This window comes from Xiphophorus couchianus, chromosome 21, assembly GCF_001444195.1.
Source record: "Xiphophorus couchianus chromosome 21, X_couchianus-1.0, whole genome shotgun sequence".
In the NCBI taxonomy this organism is placed as follows: Eukaryota; Metazoa; Chordata; class Actinopteri; order Cyprinodontiformes; family Poeciliidae; genus Xiphophorus; species Xiphophorus couchianus.
Window position 1 is genome coordinate 2096852 of NC_040248.1, and position 21585 is coordinate 2118436.

A 21585-nucleotide genomic window follows, 5' to 3' on the forward strand; every position below is an offset into this window, starting at 1 on the left:
ACCCGAACCAGTTTACGTTCACATTGAGCCGTTCCTTCTGCCCAACCGCTTTAAGAGTGTTTTCAGTTCGTCAATGCAAGAACAGAGGAAAAAGCCAAGTGGTTATTAGCACAAAGTTTCCATTATTCTTTCTAGTTTTTATACAATATAATAGACTTTGGCAAAACATTACAAAACTCACTTTGGTTTAGCCAGATACTAGTTTAGTTACCAAGCTAGCAAGCTTGTTAGCAAAGTTAACATTAGCCAGCTAACATCAGTAAGCTAAGTAACGTTTACCACCTAACTTTAACGTTAGATGGTAAAAGTTTGGATGTTCCTGGCGGCGGAGCAGGCCAAGTTTTTTTTTTTTGACTTTAGTGGGGTGTTGTTGTTTTTTAGTTTAAATGAATTGAATATTTTAGTGGTTGAAATTTGACTTCATGTTAGATGCTAACAGATGTGTGTGCTAGTTATATAACAGATTAATGAGTATTTTTAGAAAAAAATATAAGTAACTCCTTTAAAAACTGATAAAATGGTGATATTACTTTAAAGGTTACTGTCATAAAAATATGCTAAATAGTCAGAAAGAACGCTAAAGCCTAGCATTGCTACTCTTATTAAGATGCTAGTTGAGGTTAGCATGAAACACAGCGCTGTGACCTTGACCCTTATTATTGTGACAATAAATCAGGGCAATATTTTATTTTACCTTTATTTAATTTTGCTCTGCTAAATAGTGTTTTTAATCTATGATTTATTTATTGTATTTTATAGAGATAATAAAGATGCAATATTATATAAGAAGTGGTTTCAGGAATGTAAAATAAAGCTTGATAAGAAAGAATAGTCTCCATGTTAAAACCTTTTTCAGTTTACATTCGTTCTCTGCAAAAACTTAGAATCATAAAATCAGGGAAGCAGAAAAAGTTTAAGTTTATTTCAGATTGTTGCTGAGGTAAAATCACTGAGTTTCAGTATTTTCTACTTTATGAAAGTGATAGAATGTTTTTTAAATAATAACAAAATCTATATCATGAGCACATTTTTTGTTTTAGCTTGTAGCTACTTCTGTGGTTTCAGTTTAAATGAACACAGACAGATTAATTACTTAATATCTTCCACTTCCTTCTCATGAAGTTTCGTAATGAACATAGTTCTCATTTTTAGTCTGAATGAAATATGAAAAGTAACTCAGTGTGTGCTGCATATTAATAATCTTAACTGCTGCTGGTATTGAAACTAAAAGTGAGTTTGTATCATTTCACCAGAATTTAAAAGGAAAGTTATTTTGCTGACTGTGTAGTTTCTACTACTCCTTCAGTAAGTTATGTCATCAGAAGTATAAAGCTTCCTGAAGCTTACATTTTCTATTTTTTCATTAATATTCAGAAACATTTACAACATAATTTATACACAAGTTATTGTCTAAGTTCATTTCAATTGGACTAAAATGTTGCAAAAAGGTACAAAATATGACATTTTAATAGACAAAGTAAGTTGTAGCCATTCTAACTACAAAAAACTAAATCTTAAGTATTTTTGTTCAATTTTTAGTACAAATATTTTAATTGAAATAAGAGAAAGCTAACATACAAGTACATTTTCAGCAGGATATAGGTGGTTGTCGATAATTCTTTTATATTGATGAAAAATTATCATTTCCACTGGCAGATTATGTCACTTAAAATATGGGGAAAATGTATTCTTATAAATTAAATAATCTCACAATGGAATTAGTATTTCTTCTATCAATAAAAACGAATTATTGACTTAAAACAAGCTCCAGTATTTTGCTGAAAAATTACTTATAAGTTAGTTTTCCCATATTTCAAGTGTATGAAGACATTTGCACTAAAACTGGATAAAAATACTTGGTAATATTTTATGTTTTTGCAGCGTTTATTACTTCCTCACCTCACTCACATACTCGCTTCAACACCTTTCAGTTTAGCGTCATAAATTGGTCTTTTATCGCTTCCAGAGCTGATAACAGAAGTCACCTGATTCATGTGGGAAACATTTGTAAACGTTTTGTTTTTCTGGTGGTGAATGGGAATGTTAGACAGCAAGCAGCGTTATCTGGATCCGTAAGATATCAGAGCCAATCCTTCAGAGCTGGAAAGTCATGTGATCTGTGGGAGCAGGAAGTACGGCATGATGGGAAAAATTAACTTTGGGTTTTGGTTGTGAAGTGTCTAAAGGCCATCTGGGTCAAGAGGACAGAAGTTTACTCAGCCGGGTCGGTCCGAGCATCTCAGCCGGGTCAGACGTTCTACACAGAGAAATTAGTGATTATTTCAAAATAGGATCAGTTCTTTTAGAACCTGATTAGTTGATACCAGAGGCAGTGCAAATTAGAACAGAATCTCAGAAAAATCAACTTTCTGAAGAGATTTCCCTTGAGACTTTCAAAGGATGAATAAACACTTTTACACTGCAAAAACACAAAATCTTATCAAGTATCTTTGGTCTATTTTTAGTGTGAATATCTTAGTACACTTGAAATATGACAAAACTAACTTTAAAATAACTTTTTAGCAAGAAATAGGAGCTTGTTTTAAGTAAATAATCCCTTAATATTGATTTTATTTTATTTTTTAAGTTTTAGTTCCACTGGCTGATTAATTCACTTACATTGGAAAAAGTGAAATAATTCCCAATGGAAATGAAAGATTTTCATCAATATTATGGAATTATTCACTTAAAATAAGTTTCCATTTCTTGCTGAAAAGTTACTTTAAAGTTAGTTTTTTCTTATTTCAAGCATACTAAGATATTTATATTAAAATAGACCAAAAGTACTTTGTAATATTTTGTGTTTTTGTAGTCCAGTTCTTTTTATGTACTTATTTCAAATTAATTTGTTCAGGTTCAAAACATAAAGAAGCGATGTTACATTTAGAATAAATCGTTGTCCTGTCTGTTGGCCTTCCAGCCAACGAATACTTTGCAGGTTTGTTAATCCAAGAGAAACTTGTTTAAAATTAATCGTATGTTGAACAATAACGATGCATGAAAATGTTTTGCAGTCAAAGTTTCTCCTACATCTAGTTAGATGCTTCTGTGATAGTTTTAGTCCTTTTCCTGGATCCGTCTGACTGGAATCTCTGCCACATACCCGATTGAGGTTTTCTTTATAAGGCTGCACCTTTTCCTTCCACTCAACTTTCCATCGATACGTTTGGATAGAGCACTTTGTAAGCATTCAGCTTCTTCAGTAATAATTTTTATGGAGCTGCTGATCTTAGTTGTGTAGCTCATAGCTTAGCATACACATTTAGAAAATCTTTTTGTATTGATTTTATGTAATATTATATTTTTATAACATGATTAAACACTAGAAACGTATCACTCTGTATAAATCTGGGCAATATATAAGTGTTACTTTTTCAATTTATGAATAAACTTTTCAGAAATATTTTTTCATTTATGCGCCTTTAATCCTGACTAGATTTATTTAGCTTCAGTTCATGTTAAATATAATTTAAAGACACATTAGAACAGAAATGACTCAGATTCTTATCCAGTTCTGCTAAATCCCATTTGGACCAGTTGAAATCCCTCGATCAGAGCTCCACTGGAGCAATCGCTAAACTAAAACAAACAAGCCCCTTTCTAATAATTAATGAGATAACAGGCCATAAATCTGTTTCTGTAGCTCGTTAGTTGTGTGTGTGCGTACGCGTGTGTGTGCGTGTGTGTGTGTGTGTGTGTAACGGCTGAATGCAGATGTTGACAGCTGCAGCCGCTCTGCCCTCATCTGTTCCCGTCTGATTATCAGGACTTCTATCTTTCTGAGGACCAAACTGATAAAATCTTCTGCTGGCTGCAAGAAAATAAACATAAGGAGCTTCACTTACTGATGTTCTCATCTGATAAACACACGGCTTTACTTTAATGTAATAGTAAGAAACTGCTTTAATTAGCTGATCTTCTCTCAATTAACACAATCCTTCAAGAAAAACCTTTAATAATTTAAGTTTTAATGTCTAAAATTACTATTTAATTCACTTAAAAGTTAAGAAATTGAATTGATAAAGGAATTTAGTAAAGTATATCTTAAATTTAATATGAATATTGCAAATTGATTAATTAAAAACATCCAAAATGTGTATAAATGTCACAAATAGTTAAAATGTTTCATATTATTTAATCTTTTAAGGCTGAAGTTAGTTTTTTCACCTTTAAACTTGATATTAATATCATATTTGCTTATTAAGGGGAAATGTAAGAGAACGTGAACTTCTGTTGAATATGAGTTATTTTGATTGTCGTTGGATTATTTTTATATTTATTCTGAACCTTTTGTTTGATAAGTTTGCATTATTTTGTATTTTTTAAGGAATAAACATGTTTAAGCAGCAGTTCTAGTGAAATCAGAGTTTGGCTGCTGTTCTCATAACAAACATGCGGATGTGTTTGGATGCATTAAAGCTTTTCATTTTTCAGCGTTTGTCATTTTTTATGCTGTTTGTTCACCTGTTTGCACAGGTGTTTGTTTTTAGCTCATGAATGCTCACACTCAGTCAGTTAAGCCTGTAATTGTGAGGTTCAAATTCTCTCTTATGTTAACAGTTGAATAAAGTTTGATTTATTTTGAAACATAATTGCGTAATTTTACCCACTTTTGTATTCGTTGCCTGCTGGTTTTATTTTTATGAGACCTACACGGCAACAAATGGCTGCAGAGCAATAAAATTACTGAGCTTATAGAAGGAGAACAAATGTCTTTGTTTGCAGGAATGTTGTTTAAGCGTAAAGACGTAACACGCCTGTCATTAAGTTTACGGTTTTAGCCGAATGAGAGCGAGTTGGAGGTGAGGATTAAAAGAGAAAAGCACAATCTCTACTGTCTCTAATTAAACATGTAATCCCAGCCTAAAACAGAGCTAATCACTCAGCTGTCTGTTCATCTGTGTGTTCATTTGCAGACGCATCGATTACAAGCTGAAGAGGCAGGACAGCACCAAAACGCTGCTAATAAAAAGTGAACAACTGCTGAGGATCGAGGAGCAAGACTTCGCCATTAGACCAGGCTTTGGAGGTCAGAAGCAGAAAAATACTCATAAAAAATCCAGCAAACCTATTGTTTAACAGACAATAGCTTTCCTCATTTCATCCCTGATCCCTGATGAGTTAATCCACTCACTCACACAGTGAAAATCACTCCCACGCGGATCATAGCAGCGCTTTGATGATGGACACTGGGTCACTTAGACAGCGGATGTGTCAATCCAAAAATCAGCAGCGCTGACCCAGATATCACCACCGTGTGTGAGTGTTAATGCAGTTTGGGAATACAGCAGCGAGCCAGCTCAAATGTGATTGGGACCTGCTGTGTGTGTGTGTGTGTGTGTGTGTGAGTCGGGGGAATTCGTGGGCATTAATCTGGATTATATTCCAAGTCTGGAGCAGATGGGAGGTGGGAAACAAAGGGTCATCTGCAACAATGACCGTCACACAACAATGCATGTAAAAATATACACACATCCTCAAAATGATGTTACTGTACTAAAAGCTAGTGTAGTGTAGATGTATTAAAGCCACTGCACTAATGTTAGAAGATTTTAGAAAGTGATAACATTTACTTTCAGACCCGTCTAAGAGCATTTCTTATCTGATGTAGAAAGAAAAACACCTGCAGGAACGAAGCAAAGTCAAGCAACAGAAACACTTTTAATACAACAAAAGTGATAAATAACTATTGTCACATATTAAACTGGAGAGATGTTTTTGTTACTCTGAAAGTAAATCTTCAGTTTCAGTGAAAGTGACTTCAGTTTAGAAAAATCTTCAAAGTAGATGGAGGTCAGGCACATCAATACGTTGCTTGCCAACCGCCATAAAAGAAGAAGAAAATCTGTTAAAAATAGAAAAGCTACTCAGGCTAACTGCCACTCAATGTATTCCTTGCTATAGCTAACCTTATCAGAACTAGCAGATGTCCACGCTAACTGCTAATTTAGCTGTTAATTACTAAAGCTAACACTATTCAAGCTAAATATCTATTTAATAGTAAAGCTAACAGTTATCCAAGAAACTGCTCCTCAATTTATTTATTACTAAAATTAAGAGTTATTTAATAGAACAGCTACTCAGGCTAACTGTCACTCAATATGTTCTTTGCTACACTGTAAAAAATGAACTTAGGGGGTTATTAGATTAACAAAAGAATATGATGTACTTTTAACTAAATAATTTCATGTTTCAAACAAAAACGTGATACAATAATGTTGGATAAACAAGATATTCAACAACTTCACGTTTATGAAATTAAATCATGTTGAGATAACGTGATTCATTATAGTCAGACTGATCCTGTGCTGAAGAGGACGAGTGAGATCACGGGATATCACGCGAGTTCACGCGAGATCAAGAGAAATCACGGGATATCACGCGTGTTCACGCGAGATCAAGGGAAATCACGGGATATCACGCGAGTTCACGCGAGATCAAGAGAAATCACGGGATATCACACGAGACCACGCGAGACAATCGGGGTTTTTTCAACTCAAATAAAATGTATTCGAGTTGAGATAACGTGATTCATTATAGTCAGTCTGATATTGTGCTGAAGATAACGAGTGAGATCACAAGAGATCACGCGCGAGATTATGGGAAATCACACGAGATCAGGCGAGATAATCGTTTTGCGTGCCGGGAAAATCCAGCGGCAGTTATGAGAAGACTACATTTTCCTGGCAGCATTGTGCATAAGGCTCCTTTTCAATCAAGTTTATTTGTGCAGCACATTTCAGCAATATTTGCAGTTTCAAAGTGCTTTACATAATAAAAAACACACAAATATAATGTCATAAAATATACCATAATCAACAATTGAGAAAATCAATAACAAACATTACATTTTGATGAGTGCCATCATCAAAATCATTAATGCACATGAACTATAAAAGGTTCCTTTTATTTCGGCCACTGCTGAAGACAAATACTCCTCTGACGCGATCCTTTATTTTGAAAACCGACACGCAAAATGAAGCAGTCACGTGACCCATGCATGCGAGGCCTCGTTTGTTGCCAGTCACGTGGTTTTCAACAAGACGACACAAGCCTCTAAGCGGGGCTTCATCGGACACGCCCCCTTATTACTCGGTACACCCTGGAAGCCTGGCTCCAGATAGCCCATCACTGGCATCTACTTAATTTGAAAAAGGTAAGATTTAATATATTTTCATCCGCCTAAGTCCAAATAAAAAAAACATGTAAATTAAAATCATCAGACTTTAGAAAAATAATATTTTGCTATGTTTTGTCACGTGTCTATGTAATTGATATACTCAAGTCAGTGACTAACATGTGCTAACATCACATGAAGTGATGATTAGCTGGGAATTCTCTAGCGTTTCTCTACCATTTGCACCATTTTCTACTTGTTCCATACTTGTGTTACATTATTTCAAGTTTTGTAGATTAAGTCGGTTAGGTTAAGGCAGATAGATTTTTGTGATATCATTGGTATGTTTACATTTATTGCCTCACCATGTTAGGTCCATTCTGTGTGAGAAAAGTCTGCAGAGATCCATATGCAGTGTAAGGGTCACAAAGCTGCTGCCAGAGACACAAATGGACCCCAGAAATGTCCCAGTTTTGCTCCTCCTGAGGTGACTAAAGCTCCCTGGAGGTTTAGTGGATTTTAAACACAGGGGACTAACACCAGTCTATTTTAATTTTATTTCAGTAATGTTACTGTGGAGGTAAATGTAGAGTGGACGTTGGATACACACACTTTGGTACCTTTCTATCATGATACAGATTCTTAATTTATTAGGGTAATAAAAATTCTTATATTTCAATCGGTGAAACCTGCAGAAACCTTTGCTTTCACAGCAATGTGCCTAAATACAGCAATGTTAAATGTGCCTAAATATACCTGTTAGCTATGGATTTCTAGTATATTTTTTTCAGGCTAAAACTCTCAGCGGATTATCCATTATTCCTACTACTCCATGAAGAGACTTGAGCTTTCTTTTTTTAAAATACATATTCCTCTGCTCTAAAGATGTCTTGTTTTTTTATTGTACTCTTATTTGTTTTCTTTATTTCCCAAATAATTGTAGCTCAGAAGCAATATTGAAGTTCATTGGTTTAATTTTGAAATGTTGAGGTTTTTTGTTTTGATTGTATGTGCTCATTTTGACCTATGTTACTATTGCTTTCTACCATGTTCAATTCACCACTGTTCTGCACATACGCGCTTGCATGTGTCCAGTGGTTATATTCATGAGGCATTCAAGGGACTTGTACTAAAAGATACTCAGCTCAGTATGAATTGCATATTTTAATGGCTGACAATTTATTTGATCTCTTTCAGAACATCACCTGTCTGTTATCCACCTGCTTAAGTACTGGTGAAGGGGGTCATTGGCTATCAAGTTCTAGATTTCAGTGGCTAATAGTAAGTTTTTCCAGATCTAAAGTGACTGAATGTAGTGTTGGAGCGCTTATGAAGCTAGGGTTCAGCTAAACTTGTATTTGGCCAGTCTGTTTTATTTGTCTTTATTTGCATGGGGATGTGGAAATGTAAGGAGTGTAGTCTCTCTCTGTCTCGTAGATGTGACCTGCTAAAACATTTTAGACTTCAACACCGGCATATGCGACGTTACCCATGTCCACACAGACTGTCCATGTACTTTTAAGACATGGAATGCTTTGCATATTCATTTAAGTAGAGTCCATCAAAAACAAAACACTCAGGAGCTACAAGAATTGTCAACATACAGTTGTAATTTGTGCCCATGTAGTGATCTTCCTACAGTGAAGGACTATTTTTCACACATTAACAGGCATTTGAAAAGTCATGAAACAGTCAGTTGTATGTTTGGGGACTGTAATTTTGCAACAAATTTATATGGAACATGTCATTCTCACAAGAACAGAAAACACAGTCAATATACGTTGAAAAATTTCAAGCCAGATATAGTTAGGAATGCTAAAGTTTCCAAACAATCCTCTCATAATTCTGAGGATGCATGTAGTCAAGATGACTCTTCTGTTGAAGCTGACAGTGCGTGCTCTACCACTGATATAACCAGTAAGTTGCCTGAAGTAATAGAGAAGAACTTTGCAGCAGCATTGCTGAAGTTGGAACATTGTGCACATGTGGTAGGCAAACAAATTGACGAGCTTTTAGAGGAACTGCACTACTCCTCCATGGGCTGCCACCTTATCGTGGTGGAGGGGTTTGAGTGCCCCAATGATCCTAGGAGCTATGCTGTCTGGGGCTTCATGCCCCTGGTAGGGTCACCCAAGGCAGACAGGTCCTAGGTGAGGGACCAGACAAAGTGCAGCCCGAAGACCCCAATGATGAAGGAAAACCTTGGACTTGGTGTTCCCTCGCCCGGACGCGGGTCACCGGGGCCCCACTCTGGAGCCAGGCCTGGAGGGGGGGCACGATGGCGAGCGTCTGGTGGCCGGGCTTTCACCCATGGAGCCCGGCCGGGCTCAGCCCGAAGAGGAAACATGGGCCCCCCCTCCCATGGGCCCACCACCCGTGGGAGGGGCCAAAGGGGTCGGGTGCACTGTGTGATGGGTGGCGGCCAAGGGAGGGGACCCTGGCGGTCCGATCCTCGGTTGCAGAAACTGGCTCTTGGGACGTGGAATGTCACCTCTCTGGTGGGGAAGGAGCCGGAGCTAGTGCGTGAGGTCGAGAGGTTCCGGCTAGAAATAGTCAGGTCTCACCTCGACGCATGGCTCTGGTTCTGGAACCAGTCTCCTTGAGAGGGGCTGGACATACTTCCACTCTGGAGTTGCCCAGGGAGAGAGACGTCGGGCAGGAGTGGGCATACTTGTTGCTCCCCATCTCGGCGCCTGTACGTTGGGGTTTACCCCGGTGAACGAGAGGGTAGGATCCCTCCGCCTACGGGTGGGGGGACGGGTTCTGACTGTCGTTTGTGCTTACGGGCCGAACGACAGTTCAGATTACCCACCCTTTTTGGAGTCCTTAGAGGGGGTACTGGAGAGTGCTCCTCCTGGGGACTCCCTTGTTCTGCTGGGGGACTTCAACGCTCACGTGGGCAACGACAGTGAGACCTGGAGGGGCGTGGTTGGGAGGAACGGCCCACCCGACCTGAACTCGAGCGGTGTTCTGTTGCTGGACTTCTGTGCTCGCCATGGATTGTCCATAACGAACACCATGTTCAAGCATAAGGGTGTCCATATGTGCACTTGGCACCAGGACACCCTAGGCCGCAGTTCGATGATCGACTTTGTCATCGTTTCATCGGATCTGCGGCCGTATGTCTTGGACACTCGGGTGAAGAGAGGTGCGGAGCTGTCCACTGACCACTACCTGGTGGTGAGTTGGCTCCGGTGGCGGGGGCGAAAGCCGGTCAGACCTGGCAGGCCCAAACGTGTTGTGAGGGTCTGCTGGGAACGTCTGGCGGAATCCCCTGTGAGACGGAGCTTTAACTCCCATCTCCGGCAAAACTTCGAACACGTCCCGGGGGAGGTGGGGGACATGGAGTCTGAGTGGACCGTGTTCCGTGCCTCCATTGTCGAGGCGGCCGATCGGAGCTGTGGCCGCAAGGTTGTCGGTGCCTGTCGCGGCGGCAACCCTCGAACCCGTTGGTGGACACCTTCGGTGAGGGATGCCGTCAGGCTGAAGAAGGAGTCCTATCGAGCCTTTTTGGCCTGTGGGACTCCGGAAGCAGCTGATGGGTACCGGCGGGCGAAGCGGCATGCGGCTCGGGCGGTTGCTGAGGCAAAAACTCGGGTGTGGGAGGAGTTTGGAGAGGCCATGGAGAAAGACTTCCGCACGGCTTCGAGGCGATTCTGGTCCACCATCCGGCGTCTCAGGGGGGGGAAGCGGTGCAGCACCAACACTGTTTATAGTGGGGATGGTGTGCTGCTGACCTCTACTCGGGACGTTGTGGGCCGGTGGGCAGAGTACTTCGAAGACCTCCTCAATCCCACCAACATGCCTTCCACTGAGGAAGCGGAGCCTGGGGACTCTGGGTTGGGCTCTCCAATCTCTGGGGGCGAGGTCGCCGAGGTGGTTAAAAAGCTCCTCGGTGGCAAGGCCCCGGGGGTGGATGAGATCCGCCCGGAGTTCCTTAAGGCTCTGGATGTTGTAGGGTTGTGTTGGTTGACGCGACTCTGCAATATCGCATGGACATCGGGGGCAGTTCCCCTGGATTGGCAGACTGGGGTGGTGGTCCCCCTGTTCAAAAAGGGGGACCGGAGGGTGTGCTCCAATTATAGAGGGGTCACACTCTTAAGCCTCCCTGGCAAGGTCTATTCAGGGGTCCTGGAGAGGAGGGTCCGTCGGATAGTCGAACCTCGGATTCAGGAAGAGCAGTGTGGTTTTCGTCCTGGTCGTGGAACACTGGACCAGCTCTACACCCTCAGCAGGGTCCTGGAGGGTGCATGGGAGTTCGCCCAACCAGTCTACATGTGTTTTGTGGACTTGGAGAAGGCGTTCGACCGTGTCCCTCGGGGAGCCCTGTGGGGGGTTCTCCGGGAGTATGGGGTACCGGGCCCTTTGATACGGGCTGTCAGGTCCCTGTATGACCGGTGTCAGAGTCTGGTCCGCATTGCCGGCAGTAAGTCGGGCTCGTTTCCGGTGAGAGTTGGACTCCGCCAGGGCTGCCCTTTGTCACCGATTCTGTTCATCACTTTCATGGACAGAATTTCTAGGCGCAGCCAAGGTGTTGAGGGGATCCGATTTGGTGGCCTCAGGATCTCATCTCTGCTTTTCGCAGACGATGTGGTCCTTTTGGCTTCATCAGATCGTGATCTGCAGCTCTCGCTGGATCGGTTCGCAGCCGAGTGTGAAGCGGCCGGGATGGGGATCAGTGCCTCCAAATCCGAGGCCATGGTCTTGAGCCGGAAAAGGGTAGAGTGCCTTCTCCGGGTCAGGGGGGGTGTCCTGCCCCAAGTGGAGGAGTTTAAGTATCTCGGGAATCTTGTTCACGAATGGGGGAAGAAGGGAGCGGGAGATCGACAGGCGGATTGGCGCAGCGTCTGCTGTCAAGCGGGCGCTGTACCGGTCCGTCGTGGTGAAGAGAGAGCTGAGCCAAAAAGCGAAGCTCTCGATTTACCGGTCGATCTACGTTCCCACCCTCATCTATGGTCATGAGCTTTGGGTCATGACCGAAAGAACGAGATCGTGGATACAAGCGGCCGAAATGGGTTTTCTCCGTAGGGTGGCTGGGCTCTCCCTTAGAGATAGGGTGAGAAGCTCAGTCATCCGGGAGGGACTCAGAGTAGAGCCGCTGCTCCTTCACATCGAGAGGAGCCAGTTGAGGTGGCTTGGGCATCTGGTCAGGATGCCTCCTGGACGCCTCCCTGGTGAGGTGTTCCGGGCACGTCCCACCGGGAGGAGGCCCCGGGGAAGACCCAGGACACGCTGGAGGGACTATGTCTCTCGGCTGGCCTGGGAACGCCTCGGGATTCCCCCGGAGGAGCTGGAAGAAGTGGCTGGGGAGAGGGAAGTCTGGGCCTCCCTTCTGAAGCTGCTACCCCCGCGACCCGACCTACGGATAAGCGGAAGAAGATGGATGGATGGATGGATGCACTACTTGAGTTCAGTAACATTCCCCCTATCAATTGACATCCTTGAAGGGGTATTTAAGAAACATAGACTAACATCTGATAGGTCTGTGGTAACAGAAGTAGCCACTGCTCTCTTCACTTCTAACGCATTGTTCAAAGCCATAGAGAAGGAGGCTCCCCTAAGCTCAACTTATCTCCGCAACAAGTATTATAAGGAAAGCTTGAATGTTGTAGAACCCATTGAATGTGTTCTTGATGCCAATGAAAACAAAAGTTTTCAGTATGTGCCTATACTGAAGTCTTTGCAGCAGATATTAAAAAAAGATGTTGTGGACAAGGCAAATGAAAACCATAGCGTCCAGCAGAGTAAAAGGGTGAGTGGTAAACATCACACCTACAGTTCTCCTCAGGATGGTTCACACTTCCAGCAAAACAGTTTTCTGTCAGGTGATGAGATGAGGCTTTTGTTACGTTTATACATAGATGATTTTGAGGTTTGCAATCCTTTGGGTACTTCTCATAGGAAACATAAGCTTTGTGGAACCTATACTGCTGGAGTTTTGAGATTGTTCTCATTGTTTTTTGATCTGCATATTTAGGAGGACACTGCTGAAGTCAGACGAGAGTGAATCCTCAAAGGTCTGTGTGCGTACCTAAATGAAGATCCAGAGAAGCTGGTGAAAGAGTACATGGTATGTTAAATTCTCTTTGTGTTTACAATAGAGGTTATAAGAGTTGGTAAAATACTTTAAACAGCTAAGGTCCACGAGTCACTCAATCAATGTCAGTGTTAATTATTTATTTAATTACATGTGAATTCTCTCCCCCCCAATACCCTACCCTAACTCCCATAGGACGTTGATGGAGGTGCAGAAATAGCCATAGCTGAGACTTTCCTTGGAATCTTTGTCATTCCACCAGAGGGTGCGGAGGCTGCCGATGCACATCTGGATGTTGGGATTGTCCTGGAGGGGGTGGAGGTTATGAACAGCTTGGGGAGTGTATTGTTTGCAATAGTGATGCTGCTGGGGCTAATCTACGCGCTAAACTTGAGCTACCCTGAAGAGCTCAAGCATACCTTTGAAGTGCTACAGAAAATAATTATGAAAATGGATGGAAAGAACTTATCAAAGAAAGCACAAGTTCTCAATATAAAACTGTCCCGCTGAGAAACTTGATAAGTTGAGGGAAATTTCATATGGAAAATCAGTGTTTAAAGTCTGCAGTAGAAAACATTTAAATTGTTACAGTTCTCTAAGTTTAGCAAATATACTGGCACGTTTTATGTTGTGAAGAATTGGCTGGAAAATCAAAACTGTAACCTTTTTTTTGTTGTTTTTTATTTCAATGTCCAACTCAGCTGTGTTTTGTGCTGTGTAAAAAGACAACGTATAACTATGTCGAAAATACAATTCTGTTGTACCTTTTCTAATTGTTGAGTGTACTTTCTACCCTTTCTACCCAGTGCTTTCTTAAAACACTTGATTGACTAACACTTAAAAAAATTTCTTTGAATTAACGTAATTAAAACATGGAAAGGATTTCCACACGATTAAATAGCTTTCTGTCAGAATGAAGCATATTTGTTGAGCTAACTTAATTGTCATGAGTTAGACCAACGTCATCAAGTAGTGTGAAGGTACCACTGTAAAATAAGGTGGTTTCAACTAAATTTGCATTCATCTTAATCAAGTAAAATCAATGATTTAGTCCAAAACATTGCAAATTAGTTGGGCTGGCTCTATTACATTACACTGGGTCAAACTATAGTAAATGAGTTAAATGAACCTTAAAACATAAGTTTAGCCAACACATTTCATTTAAATTTGAATAACCATAATGAATGAAGTTGAGCCAACTCATTTGACTTAACTTATAATAACCATCATATATTAAGTTGAGCCAACACGTTTAATTACAATCAACATAGCATAACCATAACATAAGTTTAGCCAACACATTTCATTTAAATTTGAATAACCATAATGAATGAAGTTGAGCCAACTCATTTTATTTAAATAAGCGTAACCACAATATATTAAGTTGAGCCAACACGTTTGATTTAGCATCACCCATAGAATAACCATAGTAACAAGTTGAGCAAACACAATTGCTTTACATTGGAATAATCTTAATAAATTAAGTTGACCTAACACATTTGCTTTCAATAGGAGTAACACAATTACATGGTGCTGAAATAAAGCAAAGTAATCAGGTGGAAATCCGTTCCATCATTTTTTATGTTCATCCAAAGAGGTATTTTTTTCATTGTATAGCTAACACCCAAGCTACTCCCACTCAACTTATTCAGTGCTATCACTAAAAGCTACCCAGTCAAAATACTTTGTATCAAAACTAACACCAGTTCAAGCTGATTGATATTTTAACTATTTATTACTAAAGCTAACAGCTATCCAAGCTAAATGCTACAACTGCTAACTGCTACTCAATCTGTTTAAATTAACAGCTGGCTACTCAAGCTAACAGCAAATCAATCTTCACTTCTAGAGCTAACATCAAACTACTGGTTATTCAAGCTAATTAGCACTCAAACTGTAGCTATAGCCCTGTTTTAAACAGCTGGGTCTAATATCTATTTAATACTTCAGGATTATTAAAATATCAGTGTTAAATTTATAACTATACCGAAGTTAGATTACATAAGCTAGCAGCTAATCTAAACTATTTAAGAGCAAATGTTTTATTGATGTAAAACAAACTGGTGAGACAGTTATTAGCATTTTCCTTGTATTTTCAGTGTAGCAATGCTATCTGTTACCACTGAGTTTGCTAAATGTCTCTTTTCTTTTTTATCTCTAATAATTTTTTTAATACTTCAAGTTTCCCCTAAAAAGGAATTATAACCTCCTTTTTTATTGACATAGATGACGTGGGGCTTTAATTTGACCTTTATTTGTTCATTTAGATGTTAAAGATGCTGTTTCCTGAGTGAACTTTCAGTTCAAAGGATGACAAAGGAAATCCTGCAGGAGAATCTAAATATTGTCCTTCACATTGACTTTTTTACCTTCAGTGTTTGTACAAGCTGTAGCGATCATGTAAACAGGATCTTTCTGAACAGAAGACAATACTGTAATACATTTTGCTCATGACATTTTCTTCCTTTCACTTTTCATAATCTCATCCTGAATTTACTATCTTATTCCCCTGATTTCAATCAAAGGCTGAAGGTGAACCTTTTGTGTTCTTGTATTTTGGCAGAAGTTTGGCATCTGAAATATCCAGATATGTTTTTAATCCCGTTGGATCTGGAAGATGAAGCCGTATTTAACGTTTTCACTGCAGTCTGTGGTCCTGCCCGTCATTCAGGGTGGGGTCAGCAGCAGCACCGCCGTCTGCCCCGCAGCCCTGCGGCATTTCATCACACTGTAATTTAAATCTGTGCAGTTTTCTCTCGCCGATAAGCCTGCAGCGTCTGGAGATTTAAAGTCAACCCCCCGTCAGACACCTCAGGGTTCAACCCACACCAAAAATACTCCATGTGGCATTTAATGCTATTTCTTGCACATGTTTATGACTAATGCTTCTAATTCCAGGTCAACCTTTAAGGGGTCTTTACACATCAAAGTGAAACATAAAAAAAGCTTTAATTTCTCCACATGTGTTTTACAAAGTATTTACACATGTTGATTGGTTTCCTGCTAAATGTTTCCAACTTCAAATGATCTATATATTGAGCACAGCTGGGATTTTAAGATTCTTTGTCTTCGATTTTAAACATGAAACTTTGAAATGAGAAAAATGTCAAACAGGAATCAACCATAATTCTGCAGAGTATTTTTAGTTGGAGGTCAACGAGTTCAGATGGTGCTTGGTGGAAAAACTTATGCAAATTTTAACTGGCATATCTGGAGCTAAAAAACTGAACCAATTAATGCATTAAATTTTCACTCATTCACATAAAATCCTTTCCTAAAGATGCTGCCTTGTGTTGGTTCATCTGCATGCATCAAATGGAAACTGCACAACATAATTATGTCATTTTTATTTTTATGATTTTCAGGTTTCTATTAAATTTTAATTTTATTTATTTGTAGGTACTTTATTCATATACAGCTGTTTATAGATGTTTATTTTTTTAACTGTAACAAGCAAATAAAGGATTATTGAACTCTATTCTATTTTAACATGAGAACATGCACAAGGCCAAGTACATTTATTGGCCATCTGTTAGAAAAGCATTTAATGCAAAAATAATCTCACACAGAGAAATGGATTAATATCCAACCTTTAATCTGAGTTGAAATATTTGTGGTAAAAAAGAATCCTATATTTAAAAAATTATCATTTTCAATTTGAATTTCTTGAATTACTATACGACATTCTGAATAAAAAGCTGCTGGCTTCTGCCCGAAAACAGAAAATGGGATTATAATCCAATACATATGGCCAAACCAATGCAGAAACTGTTAATCTGACATGAAATCCGTCTTCAGTCAGAACCAAATCCAGTAGAAACCTTCAATAACTGTTCCACTGGAGATTTTATGAAAAGTTAAAAGTCAGATTTTTTTATTGCAATTTTAATAATCTGCAATAAAAGCCAAACTGATCAAATTGATTTTCATAAAATGTCTCTAACTGAACATTTAGATATTACATTATATTATATTATATTATATTATATATATAAAGATTTAGTGTCAGTAAACCTTGAACTCCTGACACTCCAGGCTGTTTTGGCCCCACGTCTCTTTGTTTCTCTTAAATCTGGCCCAGGGGTTGATATCGAAGCTTAATCCCACTTACAAAGCTCAGATTTGCAGAACCATAATCAGATATCTCTGAGTCTATGAGAATGTAACAGTGATCCAGAAAACAGTCTCTGGTTTTAGGCTGGATTTGTGAATCTGTGATGAAAGACATGCAAGATCTGTGAATACAGAAAATACCAAAACTTTCAGATATTTTTCTGTTAGCAGGATAATTAAGAAAGGAGTGCACGCATCTGGCTCGTTTGGCTGAATGAAGGAGAAATCCTCTAATAAAACAACCTCAATCATTTCTTAGTACTTATTTTAAAAATGCTGGTAGATTTTTCCACATAGAACCTCCTTCACAACCAACAAGAATGCAGCAAGTGGATTCAGGATGGAAAATTAACAACAAAACAAAACTCTTGTCTTTTCCAGCAGCCATTGTACAGCACTTACAGCGGTAAAACCAGATGACCAAATGTGCTGGTTCTCAGCTTTGGTTGCTAGGTAACAGGCTGTTCTCTGCTGGGGTTGCTAGGAAACGGGTAGTGCCTGCTGATTTGTGGCGTTACATTGTGGAGGTTTTTGAAAGGACTCGTTTTCCAGACATCAAAAACATTAACTTATTGCCAAAACAACACTGGGTTTTGTAAGTGCCTGGGTTTTTTTTTTTTTTTTTGAAGCAGAGAAAACTCAAATGGACGTATAGAAATTTGCAAAATGTACATTTTGCATAATATGTTCCTTTTAAGTCAATAATTCCTTAATATTGATGAAACAGGGGGCGTGCTGTGGTGGTGCAGGGGGTTAGTGCGCCCCACGTTTGGAGGCCTTAGTCCTCGACGCGGACGTCACGGGTTCGACTCCCGGTCCCGATGACCTTTACCGCATGTCCTCACCCTCCTTCCTGTCTGCCTACTGTACAAAAAATACGAGCCACTAGCGCTGCAAAAACTCTTCGGAGAAAAAATAAATAAATAAATATTGATGAAACAGAACTAGTTCCACTGGCAGATTATTTCATTACTAATAAAACATTTTTTCCTTTATATAAGTGAAATAATCTGCCACTAGAACTAGCACTTTTTCAGCAGTACAAAGAATTTTCTTTACTTAAAACAAGCTGCTATGTCTTGCTTAAAACTTACTTGTAAATACATTTTGTCTTAGTTCAAGTGTACTAAAATATTTGCACCAGAAACAAGACAAAAATTCTTGGTTAGATTTTGGGTTTTTGCAGTGCAACACTTTGAAAAGATGTCAGAGTTACTTCTTTATGGACATGTCTGAGTAAAACTCTCCGGCGTTGGCCTTGACCTTCCTCTAACAGACAGTAAGGAGACGAGGCGGTGAGCGAGGAAGCTCTCCATGTTGACACCGGTCGTTCGTTGTCGGGGCAACGCTGCCGGTTCTGTCTCCCGGGCTCAGAGCCGAGCAGCAGCAGAAGTTTTACAGGCCTGGCTGTCAGTCTGCGTCAGTAAATAAACTGTTTATTGTGTGGTGGGTCTGCTAACATTCAGCCAAATTGAAACATGGCTTCTTTCCCTGCAGCCCACGAGAGGAGGAGCAGGAATGTGAGCAGATGCTGCACATCCAGAGAGCGGTCACAAAATGTACCTGTTCACTGCCGCAACACAAAACCTTACCAAGGGTTTTGGTCGAATTCTACTGTAAATATCTCAGTACACTAGAAATAAGACAAAACTAACTAACGTAGCAATATATATAGGAGTTTGTTTTAGGTCAATAATTTATTAATACAGATTTTTTTTAAAGTAGTAGTTAAATTGGCAGATTATTTCTTTTAAAACTTGAGAAAAATCTCTTGTTAAAAGTGAAATAATCTTCCAGTGGAACTAGTATTTTTTCATCATTATAAAGGAATTATTTACTTTTTTTTAAAAAGCTCCTATATCTTGCTGAAACCTGGCTTGTCAGTTAGCTTTGTCTTATTTTAAGTGTACTAAGATATTTGCACTAGAAACTAAACCAAAATACTTTGTAAAATGTTGTGTTTTTGCAGTGCAGCCTTTCACACACATTCCTCCTGGACCAGAGTGTGTTTTTGTTTTGCCCCTCACACTGAGCCTGGTTCTGCTTCTCGTGGAGGTTTTCTCCTCTGGAGGGTGTTTTTTATTGGTCTGATGTGATATTCTAATCTTAAATGTTGTGTTTTTATTCACTGTGAGCAGAAAATAAACATAATTAACAGAATTTATGGAAAGGTATTTTGGAGCAGCTCGTTATTTCTCAGTTGTTTTTTTTCTAGACTTTTGTTGGAGTTGTTTTTGGTGGAGCCGTTGCATGTGTTGCACCAATCAAGTCACTTCCTCTGGTTTTGGATGCTGTGCAGCTGGAAGGATTTTTAACCGAAACAAACAGGTATTATTTTGCAGCTGGTTAGCATCTCAAAAACTCAGATAATACCTGAGTATTCAGCTCCAGAGGAGCTGAAAGTGATGCAGAGAGAGAATCCTTCCATCATATCCCCTACTTCAACATCTCTCTATCCATACAGCCAGACAAATTCTTAAAGATAAGCAGCAAAAGCAAAGGAGGTGGATTAGCACAGCTCGCTAACAACTGATCATTCAAGACGTGTTACTGTAGAATATTGTCTCTGCTGCCATGTCATCGAGCTGTTAGCTTGTCAGTCACATAGCAACAGTCTTCAGTCAGAGGCCTCTTTGATTTGTTGTGAGACTGACTGCTACTGGGGATTCATCCTGTTCACACCATCACCATCAAAAATGACTTTTTGAAGATACTTTGATGATATCAGTTATGACAACCTTTAATTTGCCTTTAGGATAAATAAAGCATCTTTGAGTTAAATAGAATAAATTTACACTTTTATATTTAAAATATGTGACTTTGCTCCCAGATTATCTTTAATGGATTCATTCTCCAGACCGACTGTTCTACTGGTTCTTCAACTTGTATTTTTATAATTAATACTTCGTCACCTGCTCCTGATTCAACTTGTTTTTATTTTACCTTTATATTATCAACCATCATGAAAACATCCTCAGAGACTAACAGAGGCTCTCGGTTTGTTTTCCTCCTGTGGATTTCACTTCCTGTTTGGCTTTTCACATTCTGTCCCCATAACAAGGATGATTTATGACTTTAAACCTGCAGTGAATTGTAGTGTTGATGTTTGTGTTGAGAAAAGGGTGTTCATGTGTTTCGTTTCTAAGCCACAGCACAAAACAGATCCTAAAATTAGCCGAGCAAATTGTGTCGGAGTGTTTTAGCTGGCATTGCGGTGGGCCAGCATTCTGAAAACCAAACACCATCAGATCCTGGTTATTTTGTGGAGGCAACGCAGGAACAGAGTAGCTGTGATCAAAGCCTTTTTTTCCTCTAGAATTTGTGCTGCTTAGCCTTTTCTGCTCTGTTTGTGCTTAAATCAGGTTTACACATATATAATTTGCTAATGAGGCGGGCGGAGGAGGGGCAGATGTTGGTTGTAGTGAGCTTGTGGTAAAAACAAAGAATGTCACTGAACAAAATGAGGTTTACAGGCCTGAACAGACGGTTGGATTAAGGAACTGCATGACTGAGGGCCTGACTTTTCCATACCAATCAAATCAGAGAACTTTTATCCTAATCTGTTTACAGGGGCATGGAAAAGTTTTATCTTATGATAAAATAAGATGAATGACAAAAATTTGACATACGTTCCAGCATATTTAAAATTAAATGTCATGGTTATTATACATGCAAAGAGTATCCCTTATTTTATTTATTCACAGGATTTATTTTCTCAAAAATAAAAACAAACACAACAACCATAAGCAACTTTCACTATGTTCTGTGTGTGTCGGCCATATTGGATACTAAACTTAGGGCTGGTCTTTCCCATTTCCAACTTCATGGGACGTTTCTGTTGTATCTTCAACTAGGAACTAAAAAATCTGATTCCTAAGTACAAAGAGACCATAAACCATAAATAACACCTACTTAAGCTAAGACTTAATCAAGCTAACATCTGCCAATGCTAATTGCTGTTTAAGCTAACAAAACTTAGAGTAAACAAATATAACAATTGATAAATCCAACAGTTAGTTGGTCTAACAGCCATCCTAGCTGAGCTACTTAATCTGATAATTAAACAAGGTGGAGCTAAGAATTACTGAACATTTGAAAAGATCAGATACTTATCGGATATTGAGAAGCCTGGGTTGTATTAGAAAAGATCTGCTCTGTTTTGTTCTAATTTTGAGTGAAAGCTGAACGTTCTGCCGTGGTTTCAGGTTCAGCCATCCCGGTGGGCATCGATGTGCAGGTGGAGAGCATTGACAGCATCTCTGAGGTCAACATGGTGAGTTTCTGTCTTTTTCTGTGAAAGGCCCATAAAAATCCCTGC

General features: G+C 39.6%; 1 protein-coding gene and 1 long non-coding RNA gene across 2 annotated transcripts in view; both read left to right on the top strand.

Moving 5' to 3' along the window:
- Positions 1 to 21585, top strand: part of LOC114136445 (gamma-aminobutyric acid receptor subunit rho-3-like) — a 33871-nt gene that overhangs the window by 5641 nt on the left and 6645 nt on the right. The window contains exons 5-6 of the mRNA XM_028004439.1: positions 4917 to 5029; positions 21473 to 21540. Of these exons, the coding sequence (XP_027860240.1) occupies positions 4917 to 5029; positions 21473 to 21540 (181 nt within the window). The remainder of the gene's footprint in view (positions 1 to 4916; positions 5030 to 21472; positions 21541 to 21585) is intronic.
- LOC114136493 (uncharacterized) lies at positions 8295 to 13866 on the top strand. Its single transcript, XR_003593822.1, has 3 exons — positions 8295 to 8398; positions 13095 to 13187; positions 13350 to 13866. It is a non-coding gene; the product is annotated as an uncharacterized LOC114136493 (long non-coding RNA).